The 13,764-nt window shown below is 44.3% G+C and overlaps 1 protein-coding gene across 5 annotated transcripts in view; it reads right to left on the bottom strand.

Moving 5' to 3' along the window:
• The window catches only part of LOC117402952 (protein EFR3 homolog B), a 214,956-nt gene that overhangs the window by 53,184 nt on the left and 148,008 nt on the right, over positions 1-13,764 (bottom strand). For all 5 annotated transcript variants that reach the window (XM_059024327.1, XM_034004675.3, XM_034004674.2 and 2 more), the window contains one exon: positions 2,435-2,596. In XM_059024327.1, the coding sequence (XP_058880310.1) occupies positions 2,435-2,596 (162 nt within the window). The remainder of the gene's footprint in view (positions 1-2,434; positions 2,597-13,764) is intronic.

Below are 13,764 nucleotides of genomic sequence, written 5' to 3'. Positions count from 1 at the left end.
CCAAGGAGGAAGGGAAGGAGTGTCCGTCCCCGGAAGAAGGGGAAGAAGCCAGTGCAAGCTTCAGTGCCCGTGAGGGAGGAGCCCAAGCATCCAGTGCCCATGAAGGAGAAGCACGAGCATCCAATGCCCTTGAGGGAGATCTTGGACTGGCTGGTGGACCCTAAGGGTAACTTTGAGGAGGCCCTCCCGTTGATGGTGAATATGCTGTGGGCCAGAGATGGGGTGCAATGGGAGGCCTGGGAATGACAACACCACCCAGAGTCCCTCCCAGACATCACAGCCATGGTATTCAGTTACCTGGTTGCTGATATGTGAGTATCCCCACTGCCTTCAGTCTCATCGGGAGAAGCCATGCCTACTCCAGATCAACAGGCAGTAGGCAGGTCCACGCCAGGGCCCAGAGGAGAGCCGCATCAGTCCCCCGCAACTGAAGGAGAGCCGCATCAGTCCCCCGGGACCGGAGGAGAGCCGCACCAGTCCCCAGCGACAGAAGGAGAGCCGCACCAGTCCCCAGTGACCGATGGAGAGCCGCACCAATCCCCAGCAACCGATGGAGAACCGCACCAGTCCCCTGCGACCGAAGGAGAGCCGCACCAAACCCCAGGAACAGAAGGAGAGCCTGCCAGTTGGAGACTACCCGCTGCTCCCACCTTCGCCGCCAGGAGACTTCCCGCTGCTCCCGTCTTCTCTGCCAGGGGGAGACTACCTGCTGCTCACACCTCCTGCGTGGGCTATTTTTCTGGGTACGTCGTCACAGAACCATGGTGTGAGGACGCAGCCACCTCTCTAAGAGAGGGTGATGGGAAGAGCGCTGTGCAGGAGTGAGGGATGCAGAGTGCTCTGTAGAGCTGCGGGAGAGACGTTTCTCCAGCGTGCACTTGGAGAAATGTGCACAAAACTTCACCAGATCCTCCTTTGAGTGCTCTGGCCCCAGGCAGGAAGAGCAGCTGCGGTGCTTGTCCTCAACAGGCAGACTGGCTGGTCGGTACCGGTTCAGTGACTTTAGTACCAGGTCGGTACAGTATGGTACCGGTGCGGTAACCTCGGTCCCGGTTCGGTACGGAACGGGGTTGGGAACGGAGCGGTTCCACCGGTTTGCAGTTACCGCGGGTAACACTTTACATGGATGCCCACCTGTGCTAGCTACTGGCAAAACCACTCAGTCAGTAATCACATAAAATGACCTAACAGCCCTCATAATGGTGATACAAAAGCTGCCACCAAAACAGCATCAAGATGCTGTGGTATAGATAGCAAGCAATCACAACCGAAGCAGCCACTTGGTCCTGCGCAGTGCTGCTGAATGCAGCAGCTGCTGAATGCAGCAGCTGCTGTCACAACATGTGTGCCGCAGCACACACTGCAGACAGGCCTGCCCTTAGTCTCTGTGAAAACAGAAAAACAGAATGAGAAAATAAATATTTTTCTCAACAAAATACATTAATAACAATTACTTTAATTATACAAACCGTCTTGTAATTTTGGCCAAAACGAGAATAAAATAACCCAGCCGGAGCTATAGCAGCCTGGGAGGAGAGCACAGAGTCAGCTGACATACGTTGCTTGATCCCTGGGAAGGAGCAACTCAAGCCGCTGGCTTCATGTGGGGCACAAGGCAGCAGCGGGATCTAACAGGCTGTAGTGCATAAATACGCGTAATTAGTAAAACTAATACAGCGATTATTTTTAATATTACATATAATTTGTATAAAAACACAATAAATGCAAAAATCTACAGCAGAAAAAGTAACAAATACTGAATAGGCTCTCCTGTCAGGTCAGTTCCTGAAAGGAAAAATGGTGCTGAGATCTGTGCGCACAGTCTTTTATACCCTTGGGTGGTGGGCATGATTGCGTCACAGACTTTGCTGAGCAGCTTTTTTATATCTTATTCAGGTTTCAGGGTCTTTAGTAGGTAAATACCCATTCGGTAATGGTTACATTTTGTACTTGAAAGGGCACTATACGGAACAATGTCAAGTAGCAAAACATTTTGACCTGTATCAGTGTTGTGTCATAATACTGCTGATAAAGGCATTGGCTGAAGCAAAAGAGAATTTTTAGAACAAAAACAGCGGGCAAGTGATAATCTTGCTAATACTAATAACAGGCAAGAAAATGTATTTTAAATTGTGGTGGCACAAATTTATGCAAACGCACCTGAGAGATTTTACTGCTATATAGTACAAATTATACTTTTGTTTTCCAGCTAATTAAAATGATTATTCAAATATTTGTTTGCATTTCAAAAGAATACTGAAAACATGAAAAACCTATGTCCCAGCACTCATTTTAAAGCCTTGGTTATTACTCCTATAAAATGATAAACATCTAGATAGACAGATAGTGCCTGTAACAGTGTCAGTCGGACCCTCAGAGAAATACAGACACACTACATGCAAGTCCACCACTACTCAAGCTAACAGAGACAGACCTGTAATGCCAGGGCCAGTCTGATCAGATCCACCACCACCTCCTCATTGGCGAGCTCCATGCTGATGACTGCCAGCAGGGCATAGAGAGCCTCGAAGTGTGGCCACTGGCTATTTTCTTCTTTACAAGCCAGGAAGATGTGCCGGTACAGCTGCTGGGAATGCTACACAAGAAAAGACACTACAATTAAGGGCATAGCAGCACTTTTTCTTTCTCTCTGATGGATGCTCTATGCCTGAGGTGATGTAGCACAAAACATCTTCCATGCAATATGTCTGTGGCTACTTGTCACAAAGACGGCCGGAGTGGGTGGCGTCAGACCAGAGCCAGGAAATAAACAACAGAGACTTGGGGTTTTGGTGAAGCTGAGCGCGTAATCGCGCTCAGCATTTAATAATTAACAGACAGAACAGAAAATAAAAGGTTTGAACACAAAACAGGACATGGCACTTTACGCCAAAATAAAACAGACAAACAAAACGCACTAACACTTAACAAACGGTGCACGGAGAGACAAACAAACACGGTGGGTACAACACTTATATTTACGTTTATTTATTTTAACTCCTCTCTCTCTCTCTCCCGTTCTCCACTCTCGAACACCCAACCCCGAGTGAAAGAAATGTGCATCTATATATACTGTTGTGCTGGGATTCAATTACTAATTAATTATTCACTTGAATCCCAGCACGTGAATTAATTCTGTGCAACCCCGTGCTCACATACTATACTTTAAATGCACATGCAGTGATGTGCAATCCCGTGCCTAAATACAAATATACAATTTAAATCACACGTGAAACACAGACCCGTTTATATCCCGTGTACCAATCTCTATACACCAACATTAACACACGCAACATACAACACATAACACACACATGCACACAGGGGCGGGGCACATTGCCACACTACTGTTGAAGCCATCAGTTGTAGATCACATATTTAATCTATTTTCCATAAGTTACTAAAGTCTTACTTCACCCCTCCCACCAAGAATATAACTATCATTACAGGTGTCAGCAAATGAAAAACCCTGGTTACTAAGACTATAACATATAGAACAGCAACTCAAATTTCCAGGCATAGTGTAATCAAAATTAGACCAGGTCAAGATTTAGCTTAAAATAGGTGTCAATACTGTGAAAGTGTGTCACAATGGTCTACAGTCACAGAGCGTACAATAATGTTGCATAAACGTTGATGCAACGTTTAATCAAATGTCCCCATTATGCAAGACATTCCAATAGCTCAGTCAATAAGGTGTTACTTATGTGACGAAGCAGGTCACCATTGGTAAAGTTGACTGGCAAAGGGATGATTAAATTAAGGCGAACGGTCTTTAATGGCAATACAATGGCACTATAATTGCAACAGACAGTAATGGCTCTGTATTAAAGGGATAACAGTTCCATTACAATGATACAGTGGTAGCCAAAAACAGCTATTTACCTGTCGCGATACTGTAGCAGTGAGATAACGTAGAAGTAATGCAGCTTTGCAATCGTGTTTTTTCTGACTACCAATAAATTAGCTGCACAAATTAGCTAAACAAAACAGCTGGGAAAGCCAAGGATAATTGTGCATTTTGTCTGGAGTTATGCTCTTATGTCAATTGATAAGTTATAGTTATTGAACTAAAATCAATATAGCAATAAATCAATAAGCCTACAGGATATGACCAGTCCAGCAAGAATCCTTAAAGAATCCTTATTATAATATTAATAGAAATATGCATTTATACCACCGGTACAGTACTTGCACACTTCCAACTATAATGATTCGCTACTCTGTATCAAACTATTATACAGTCCTGATAATTTTGTATTAGTTAATATATGCATGAAAAGGTGGAAAACTTAAAACAGAGCATTGAACTTAATAATGCACTGAAGTCCAATGATAATCGAAAGCACAACAGTTTATATTGTCTTAACATGTGTGGCAGAGTAGGGGGAGGAAAGAGGGAAAATGTAGTCCAGGGGTGTGATACAGGACTACATCAGAATGCCTTGGGGTTTGTAATTAGCCAGGGAAACACCTGGCCCTAATAGAATGATGGACACCTGCCTGTAGTTAAGAAGGCAGGTGTATATTAAGCAGGTCAAAAGGTTTTGTTAGAAGTCTGGGTAAAAACTGTGTGTAACATGTGTGGTCAGAGCTGTGTAAAATGTGTACTGTGTGCAACTTATTTTAGTAGCAAGTGGGCTTTGTTACTGGTAAACGGCTTAGCAGACTGGCTTATAATTTAGGAGTCTTGCAAAGTTTAGTTAGCATTCCTAGGTGGAGTTAGGCTTTTGTTTGGTTTTGTGTATTTTATTTTGTTCCAGTGTTTTATCTGTGTGAATAAAAGTGAGCAGAAAGCACTTAACTTGCAGTTCTTGTGTCTGGGTCAACTATTTAAAGGGCGCAAACCAGCCTTGACCTGGGGACTTTATCACATATGGAAGTGGCACAGATCTTGCTATGTAATCACGGTGTGGAAAATTGAAGTCATACTGTATATGTTCTGCACATTCGTCATAAAGCTGCATCCACACTGGACACGAATTGAAAACGATCCAAAAGACTGAAAATAAACACATGACCCCACCCATGCATTCCTATTGGACATACTAAAGATGGGCTGTCCCATTACAAAACAGGTCTTGTTTTGATAAAAGGTTACCTTGTAAAATATATAGATCAGTGTTATTGAACATCCCTATATATCCAACAGTTTTACTGTTATCATTATTAGTAGTAGTAATTGCACAGTTGGTTGTAGTAGTATTTTTTTTTTCTTTGTGGTAGTAGTTGTAGTCTGATTTGAAGCCTGGTACATCTGTCAAAAGACAGCTGCACTCGAGTCCAGGCTATTCCTTTGCCGACCGAGGACGGAAGCTCCCAGTGGGCAGCGCACAATTGGCCGAGCGCCGCCTGGGGGGGAGGGAGGGTTAGGTCGGCCAGGGTGTTCTCGGCTCACCACGCACCAGCGACCCCTGTAGTCTGGCTGGGCGCCTGCGGGCTTGCCTGTAAGCTGCCCAGAGCTGCGTTGTCCTCAGACGCTGTAGCTCTGGGTAGCTGCACGGTGAATCTGCAGTGTGAAAAAAAGCGGTCGGCTTGACGGCACACGCTTCGGAGGACAGCATGTGTTCATCTTCGCCCTCCCGAGTCAGCGCAGGGGTGGTAGCGGTGAGCCGACCGTAATAAATAATTGGCCATTCCAAATTGAGAGAAAATAATAAAAAATAATTGGCAACGACTAAATTAAAAAAAAAAAAAAAAAAAAAGCGATCGGCTTGTCTTCACCGCTCCCGAGTCAGCGGGTGGTAGCGGTGAGCTGAGCTAAACAAAAAGAATTGGACACTATTAAATTGGGGAGAAAAAAAACAAAGTGGCGATTACTAAATTTAAAAAACTGTGTGCAAATTATTTACAAAACAAGGCAGCAAACAGTATTTGGCAATTTACCAAATAGCATTCCAAAAAACATTTACTATGTTTTCTGTCTATGCCAAAGTAAACCAACAGGTTTTAATGCGCGTACACAAACTCAGGGTCGGTGAAAAAATTATTGTTTAATCTTTTTAAACAGTAGTGATTTTATTATCCCTTGCTTTCTTTTATTTAACATGGTTATCAGCTATTTTTTTTATCTGCAACTGAATCCATTCTTTCGTTAAGAGCTGAATTTGCTGTTTTAAACCCATAATAAAATGTGCATTGATCAGTTTCCATCAGTACCGTTCATTTGGTAATAGCATGGGCAAATCACACATGCCACAGAAAAAAAAAAAAAAAATATATATATATATATATATATATATATATATATATATATATTCTTCCATTCAGAACATGCTCACAAGATAGCAAACACTATTTGCATTTTGTCCATGTGATTAATTACACTATTATTAATGTATTTTTAAAATGTGAACTTTCTGTATTATAAATGAGATGTACTTTTAAAACATCAAAAGACATCTCAAAATAATGCAACATTCACCATGACACCGTACTTAACACTTTTTTAGGTGTGGTGTCTGCACATACGCAGAGAAGATTAAATTACTAGTCTGCGCAGTAGGTAGAAATATTTCGGGTGTGGGGTGGCTGACGATGGCATGGAAGGAATACTGAAACAACATAACAAGACCTTGTTTTTCTCCATGGATATTGTGGAGCAAAGCACCACTAAGTTAAAGTAAGTTATTATTATTATTATTATTTATTTCTTAGCAGACGCCCTTATCGAGGGCGACTTACAATCGTAAGCAAATACATTTCAAGTGTTACAGTACAAGTAATAATACAATAAGAGCAAGATAAATACAATGACTATGGTTCAAGCAAGTACAAGTGTGACAAAATACAATTCAATAATACAGCAGATAACAGTGATAGTTATATGATTAACTACAAAATACTACAGATTAAACACTTGGCAGATTGCAGTGCTCTGAAGTACAGGATTAAATGCAGTAAAATAGGGGGCAGATAAGAGCAAATAAAGCGCATTTAAGGAGGGGTGATAGTGTCCCAGGGGAAAAACAGAGGAGTTCTACAGGTGCTGTCTGAAGAGGTGAGTCTTAAGGAGGCGCCGGAATGTGGTCAGAGACTGGGCGGTCCTGACATCTGTAGGAAGGTCATTCCACCACTGTGGAGCGAGGGTGGAGAAGGAGCGGGCTCTGGAGGCAGGGGAGCGTAGAGGAGGTAGAGCCAGTCTTCCAGTGCAGGCGGAGCGGAAAGGTCGAGTGGGGGTGTAGGGAGAGATGAGGGTCTGGAGGTAGCTGGGTGCAGTCTGGTCAAGGCATCTGTAGGCTAGTACAAGAGTCTTGAACTGCATGCGAGCGGTGATCGGGAGCCAGTGGAGTGAGTGGAGTAGTGGAGTTGAGTGGGAGAAGCGAGGCAGAGAGAACACCAGGCGGGCAGCGGAGTTCTGGATGAGCTGGAGTGGACGGGTGGCGGACGCAGGGAGGCCAGCCAGGAGGGAGTTGCAGTAGTCTAGGCGGGAGAGTACCAAGGCCTGGACCAGGAGCTGGGTGGCGTAGTTGGTGAGGAAGGGTCAGATTCTTCGGATGTTGCTCAGGAAGAATCGGCAAGTGCGTGCCAGAGTGGAGATGTGCTGGGAATAAGAGAGGCAGGAGTCCAGGGTGACTCCGAGGTTCTTAGCAGAGGAAGAGGGAGAGAGTGTGGTAGATTCCAGAGGAACAGAGATAGAGAGATCAGAGGAGGGGGAGGGGGAGGGAAAGAAAAGGAGGTCAGATTTAGAGAGGTTGAGTTTGAGGTGATGCGAGTGCATCCAGGAGGAAATAGCAGACAGACAGGTAGAGATACGGGAGGGGATAGTGGAGTCAGAGGTGGGGAAGGAGAGGAAAATCTGAGCATCATCAGCATAGAAATGGTATGAGAAACCATAGGATGCGATGAGAGGGCCCAGGGAGCGGGTGTAGAGAGAGAACAGGAGAGGACCCAAGACTGACCCTTGGGGGACTCCTGTTAAGAGAAGGCTAGGTGTGGAGGTTGCTCCACGCCAGGTTACCTGGTAAGTGCGGTTGGAGAGGTAGGAGGAGAACCAGACCAGAGCAGTGCCAGAGATCCCCAGGTCAGCGAGAGATGATAGTAGAATAGAGTGATCAACAGTGTCAAAGGCAGCAGAGAGGTCGAGGAGAATTAGGACAGAGGAGAGAGAGGCAGCTCGGGCAGACTTTAGTGAGTTGGTGACAGACAGGAGGGTGGTTTCAGTGGAGTGAGCAGAGCGGAAGCCAGATTGGAGAGGGTCGAGCAGGGAGTGGTTGGACAGGAAAGCAGAGAGCTGGCGGTGTACAGTCCGCTCGAGGGTTTTGGAGAGGAAGGGTAGGAGGGAGACAGGATGGTAGATCTGGAGGGAGGTGGGGTCGAGGGTAGGTTTTTTGAGGAGGGGAGTGATAGAGGCTTTTTTGAAGGCAGAGGGAAAGAGACCAGAAAGGAGAGAGGTGTTGAGAAGGGAGGAGATGAAGGGAAGTAGAGCAGGAGCAGCAGCTTGAAAGAGGTGAGTGGGGAGCACACGTGGTGGGTTGGTGACCCTGGAGCAGGGAGGAGAGGTCAGAGTCTGAGAGAGGCGAGAAGGTGGAGAAGGAGGGTGAGTTAGTAGGGGATGCAGTGGGTGTAGGGGTTGGAGCAGGAGGGGGTGCGGGGGAGGGAGAGGTGTTAAAGAGTTTGCGGATATCTGAGATTTTAGAAGAGAAGGAGGAGGCAGTCATCAGGGGAGATAGAGGAGGGAGGAGGAGGGGGGGAGGGTTTAGGAGGGAGGAGAAGGTAGAGAATAGTTTACGTGGGTTGTTAGTGGAGGCTTGGATTACAGATTGGAAATAAGTACATTTAGCAGAGGAGAGAGTAGAGGAGAAGGAGGAGAGGAGAGTGAGGTAAAGGTCTAGGGCAGCAGGGAGTTTGGTTCTCTTCCATTTCTTTTCAGCAGATTGCAGTGTGATTCTTGCTGAGCGGAGGGCAGAGGAGAGCCAGGGTTGGGGAGGGGAGGGGCGAGCAGGTCGGGAGGTGGGGGGACAGAGGGAGTCGAGGGAGGAGGTGAGGGAGGAGAAGAGGGTGGAGGTAGCAGAGTCTACGGAGAGTTGTGAAAAGGAGTCGATAGGAGGGAGGTTATTGCTTTTCTTTCATAAATATCTGTTAATGTCTATATGTATATATGGTTGATATTGCAATTGCGTTATTACATTATTCTGTGTTTTGGAATACTTCTATACTATCGATATCGATATTGAAATACATGCACGATATCGATATATAATTTTCATATATAATTTTCATATCGTTGCCCAACCCTAATTCTTATTATGATTTATTTCTTAGCAGACACCCTTATCCAGGGCAACTTGCAACTGTTACAAATCACAGTACACAGTACACAGTATCACAGTACACAGTATCACATTATAAAATATCACATACAAGTTATCACACTGTAAAATATCACATTACAGAATATCATAATACAGGTAAGAGCAGTTATGAAAGTACAATAAGATCAAATTAAAGTAAGAGCAGAATACGTTTGGTTATTATCATAACCCTGGTTCCCTGAACTAGTAATGTATCCATTACATAATGGGTTAACTTTGTTTACCTGAAAATTCTGAGACTTACCAAAGCTGTCAAGCAGTGACCAGCAATGTCATCATACCAGTCTCCGCCCGTCCTGAGAGACACTGGGCTCTGTGATGATGTTTGAACAGCTTCAGTCAATTTTTTTCTTCTTCAGCCTGCTACATGTAATGTAAGCAGCGACCAAGAATGTAATGGATTGTGAACAGGCACAGTGCTTACAAAGGTACAACTTTTTTTTTTAAGTAACAAAAATGCTTATTCACCACCAAACATGAACTACTTTAGATGTGTAATGTGTTCATTGTTTTATTAACAATATTATGCTAGCCAATCAGAGTGCAGTGTCCTGACAGGAACATTTCGTGGTATCTTTGTAAGCACTGTGTGCAGCAGCTTGCTGTAGGAGTGACGTCAGGCCAGGAAATTAAACTAAAACACACAGCAACTGCGGGCAATACTGAGACACTGCGCTGCTCAGTGTTTTATTAACACACAGAAAATAAAAGGTTGAACAAAACAGCACACGGCACTTGAGGCCAAAATAAACAGACAAACAAAACTGACTAACACTAAACAAACAGTGGACTAACAGACAAACAAACACGGTGAGTCAGAACAAACAAGTATTGTGCTGGTCCTTCATTCTGAACCTCCCTCGGCTCAGAACAGGTTGACCTGCCTGAGGTCGAGGATTGATCTGAGGCCACCATTCCGCTTGGGCATGGATTAGAACCCATCCTCCAACTGGAGGAGGTGTACTATATGAATAGCCCGTTCTTGCAGCAGAACTGCTACTTTCTTAGACACCACAGCGGCATCCTGTGGGTCTGCGACTGATGCAGTCACGCCCTGAAAGGGAGGGTGACTGTGCTTGAACTGCAGTGAGTAGCCGGTCTGAAGTGTAGTAAGCATCCGGATGTCTGTGGTGCACAGACACCAATACTCCAGATGGCTCCCTGAGAAGGGGCTCTGGACCTGTGGCAGCAAACCCGTAGGGCCTCTGCTTGCTCACCTTGTGGCTTGGCCTGAGGCTCTTGCCTCTGCGACGGGGGGCGGTCTGGCCGCAGGGGCAGCTGGCTGTGCCGGTCCCTGAGGCTGCTGGCACAGGGATAAAAACCCAGGCCTTATGCAATAGCAAGCAATGTACCTTAAGAATGTACAATTGCTGCCTCAACTGCTAAAGACAGTAACAGGACTGTCAACAAGGCCTGCTTGGTACCACACTGGGATGTAAACTCTGGTCAGTAGCGGGCTGGAACCAGACAGAATGGAGCACACTGCTGCTCAACGCTACTCTATTCCCAGGTGCGTGGCTCTCCCTTGGCACAGAGCCATAGGGTGAGGACGCAGCCACCTCTTCTAAGAGAAGGTGATGGGGAAGCGCACTGTACAGGTGAGGGACGCAAAGCGCTCTGTAGAGCTGCAGGAGAAAAGTTTCTCCATCGTACACTTGGAGAATGCACACAAAACTCTCAAAAATTCGTTTTACCAGTGCTTCCTCTGCGTGCTGCTGCTTCAGGCAGGAAGAGCATCTGCTTGTTCACAGGCAGGCTGGCCTTGCATATGTCACAGGGATAAACCCAGTCATTATGCAATTAGTAAGCAATATACTGTAAGAATGTACAGTTGCTGCCTCAGCTTGCTAAAAACAGCAACTGGACTGTCAACAAGATTGGGGATTGAAAAACCTCGGTCAGTAGCAGGTCGGAACCGGGACTGTACCTGAACGGTATGGGTCAGTTGGTACTGGTTTGGTGCCTGAAGCACCAGGTTGGTACAGTAGTGTACAGTACTGTTGCTGCCCTCAAGGGGGCGTCTGCTCAAGCAGCAACGCCGCAGATCTGTAGACCAGAGCACCTGCAAGACCGCAGTGACCTTTTGATCAATGGCATAAGCTCTACCGTTAGAGGAAGAACTTAAAGTCCATAGCTCACATAGAAAATAATGTTTTGGCTTTCGGGCAGCACTTAGGTTATTTTCATAATGGGCAAGAAATTACATCTCACTGGTCAAGATCAAGATCAATAATTCCGGAAAACACCAACCACGCACTGAAGATGCACGAGGTTGGCGTGACGTCACTAGAAGAAAACATGCCGCAGAGATACTGGTATACAATGACTTCAGATTGTGACAAATTGAACAATCTTTATGACAATTAGAACAGGGAGAGTGAGGGTTCAAATGGAGTAAATTGTGAAGAAGAAGAAGAAGAAGTAGTAGTAGTAGTAGTGGCTGTAGGCCCGATTCCTTACCAATTTGAACCTCCAGCAATGGAAAATAGCGATCCTTGCATCGGGAACACAAGGGATATGCCCCCGTGTCAGCGGGCTGGCAATGCTGATTGGTATGAGGATATATTCTGTACAGCTCCCCCCGGCTATTGCAGTTAACTTATGTGTACTTTGATCTGTGTATCATGTTTTGTATCTGGCAATTAAAGCACTGATTTCCAAAATGAAAGCATTGTTTATATAGACAAATTAAATAAGGTCCTTGTTAACTGCACGTAGTGTGAAAAGCTATTCATTACTTAAGTGCTTACAGTAGTGTGTGTGTTTATGAAACCCATGACTACTATTATTATATTATTATTACTTATAAGAGCAATAGTTTGTATAGTGGTGGTGGTAGCCTACTCTGCTTATTTAATTTTTTACCTTATTACCTTGATAACATATTATTATTGTACATTTTGTAAGTGTGTTAATTTATTTTTATTTTTATTTTTTTTTGGGGGGGGGGGGAGGTAATTAAAAAAAAAAAAAAAAGTTACATGAGGGCCGCACAGATTCTTTAGCATATCAACATTATAACCTTTTAAAGATAACACTGTAAATCCAAAGCTTACCTAAAAAGCTGGATGAGCAGAATCATTCATTTACGATTTCTGCATCAGAAATATTGAACTTGAAGTGGGCTGACGAGCTGGTTGATTTTACTTTCACAAATACTTTTTTATATGCAACGCATTCCTGTGCACCTATCTGACGTGAGGTCGAAGTGGAGACTGAAATGTATTCTGAGAGTAATTTAACTGACAACGACAAAAAAAAAAAAAAAAACAACTCTTCATGTTACTATTTTCATTAACAAAGCTGTCAGATGCTCGCCGCAAATCACGGAATTGGACGTCTCATGAAAAGCTTTCCTTTTAATTTGGACAAACTTGACCCAAAGTCGTATTTTAGCAGGATCATTTGGAAATAAGTGCACTATGTCTACTCTAAGTGGCGTTACCACAAAACACTATAGCACAGAGTTTAACCACCACTAAAATAGGCCTATTATTTTTACTGTTTTAGTAACAACATAACGTATAATAAATAAATATTAGGCCTAATAAAAGATGAATAACAATAAGTAGTATAAGTAAGTCGGCTAAATAATTTAATAAGTACAATATATACCTCTAGAAGTCTGTCAAACAAGCTGGATACAGTGCAATATTGTGTTTACATTTGTGCTTTGTTTTCCTCTAGTGACGTCACAGGTGTTACAATTTGGATTCAGACTTTTTTGGCGGAAGCACTCAAAACAGGCTTCACCATTGTAATTTTCTTACAATTAAAGAGCAAAAGTATAAATGATTGTGACAGAAATACAATGATTCTTGATTGTAAATCTCCCTCCCGAACCGTGAGGTCGCTAAGCAGCGAGAACAGAGTTCTTTGGACGGCCTGGTCTGACAGTTATTTCCCAGGGTTGGGAAGTCGGCCAGTCTGGATGAAGGCGAGACTCCGTTGTAAGAATGCATTGACCTGGAAGGGAAACGACATGGCAGCTGCAGATTGGAGAGGCAGTTGCACTCGTTTACTAAGAGGTCATGTGTGACAGCATAAAAGGGGACGGAGAATCGCAATCTGTTCTTTCGCTTTGGTTTGTATTTTAAACCTGAAAGGACCCGAGAAGAGAGCAGTGATTATACGTATCGTGAATGTTTTGTTTGTTTGTCTATAATTGTCTTGTTTGTTATTATTAGACAACTGACACCTTCCGGAGCTGTCGCCAAGGGCCAGCACCAAAACCCGGAACAGCACTGCACTATTGTCACTGTTATAAACCTGTATCACCCACCACGAGCACTACTGCACGCACCAAGGACTGGTGACCGTGTTAGTATATTGTGGGATGGATATTTGTGTTTATTATTTGGGACTGTAACCCTGTTGTTATTTACTCTGTGCTCTACACATTGTTGTGTATTGCCAGGGATTATTATTTGGTCACCAGACCTGGATATGA

Source organism: Acipenser ruthenus, chromosome 5 (assembly GCF_902713425.1).
Source record: "Acipenser ruthenus chromosome 5, fAciRut3.2 maternal haplotype, whole genome shotgun sequence".
In the NCBI taxonomy this organism is placed as follows: Eukaryota; Metazoa; Chordata; class Actinopteri; order Acipenseriformes; family Acipenseridae; genus Acipenser; species Acipenser ruthenus.
This window is presented reverse-complemented; position numbering and strand designations above follow the sequence as displayed.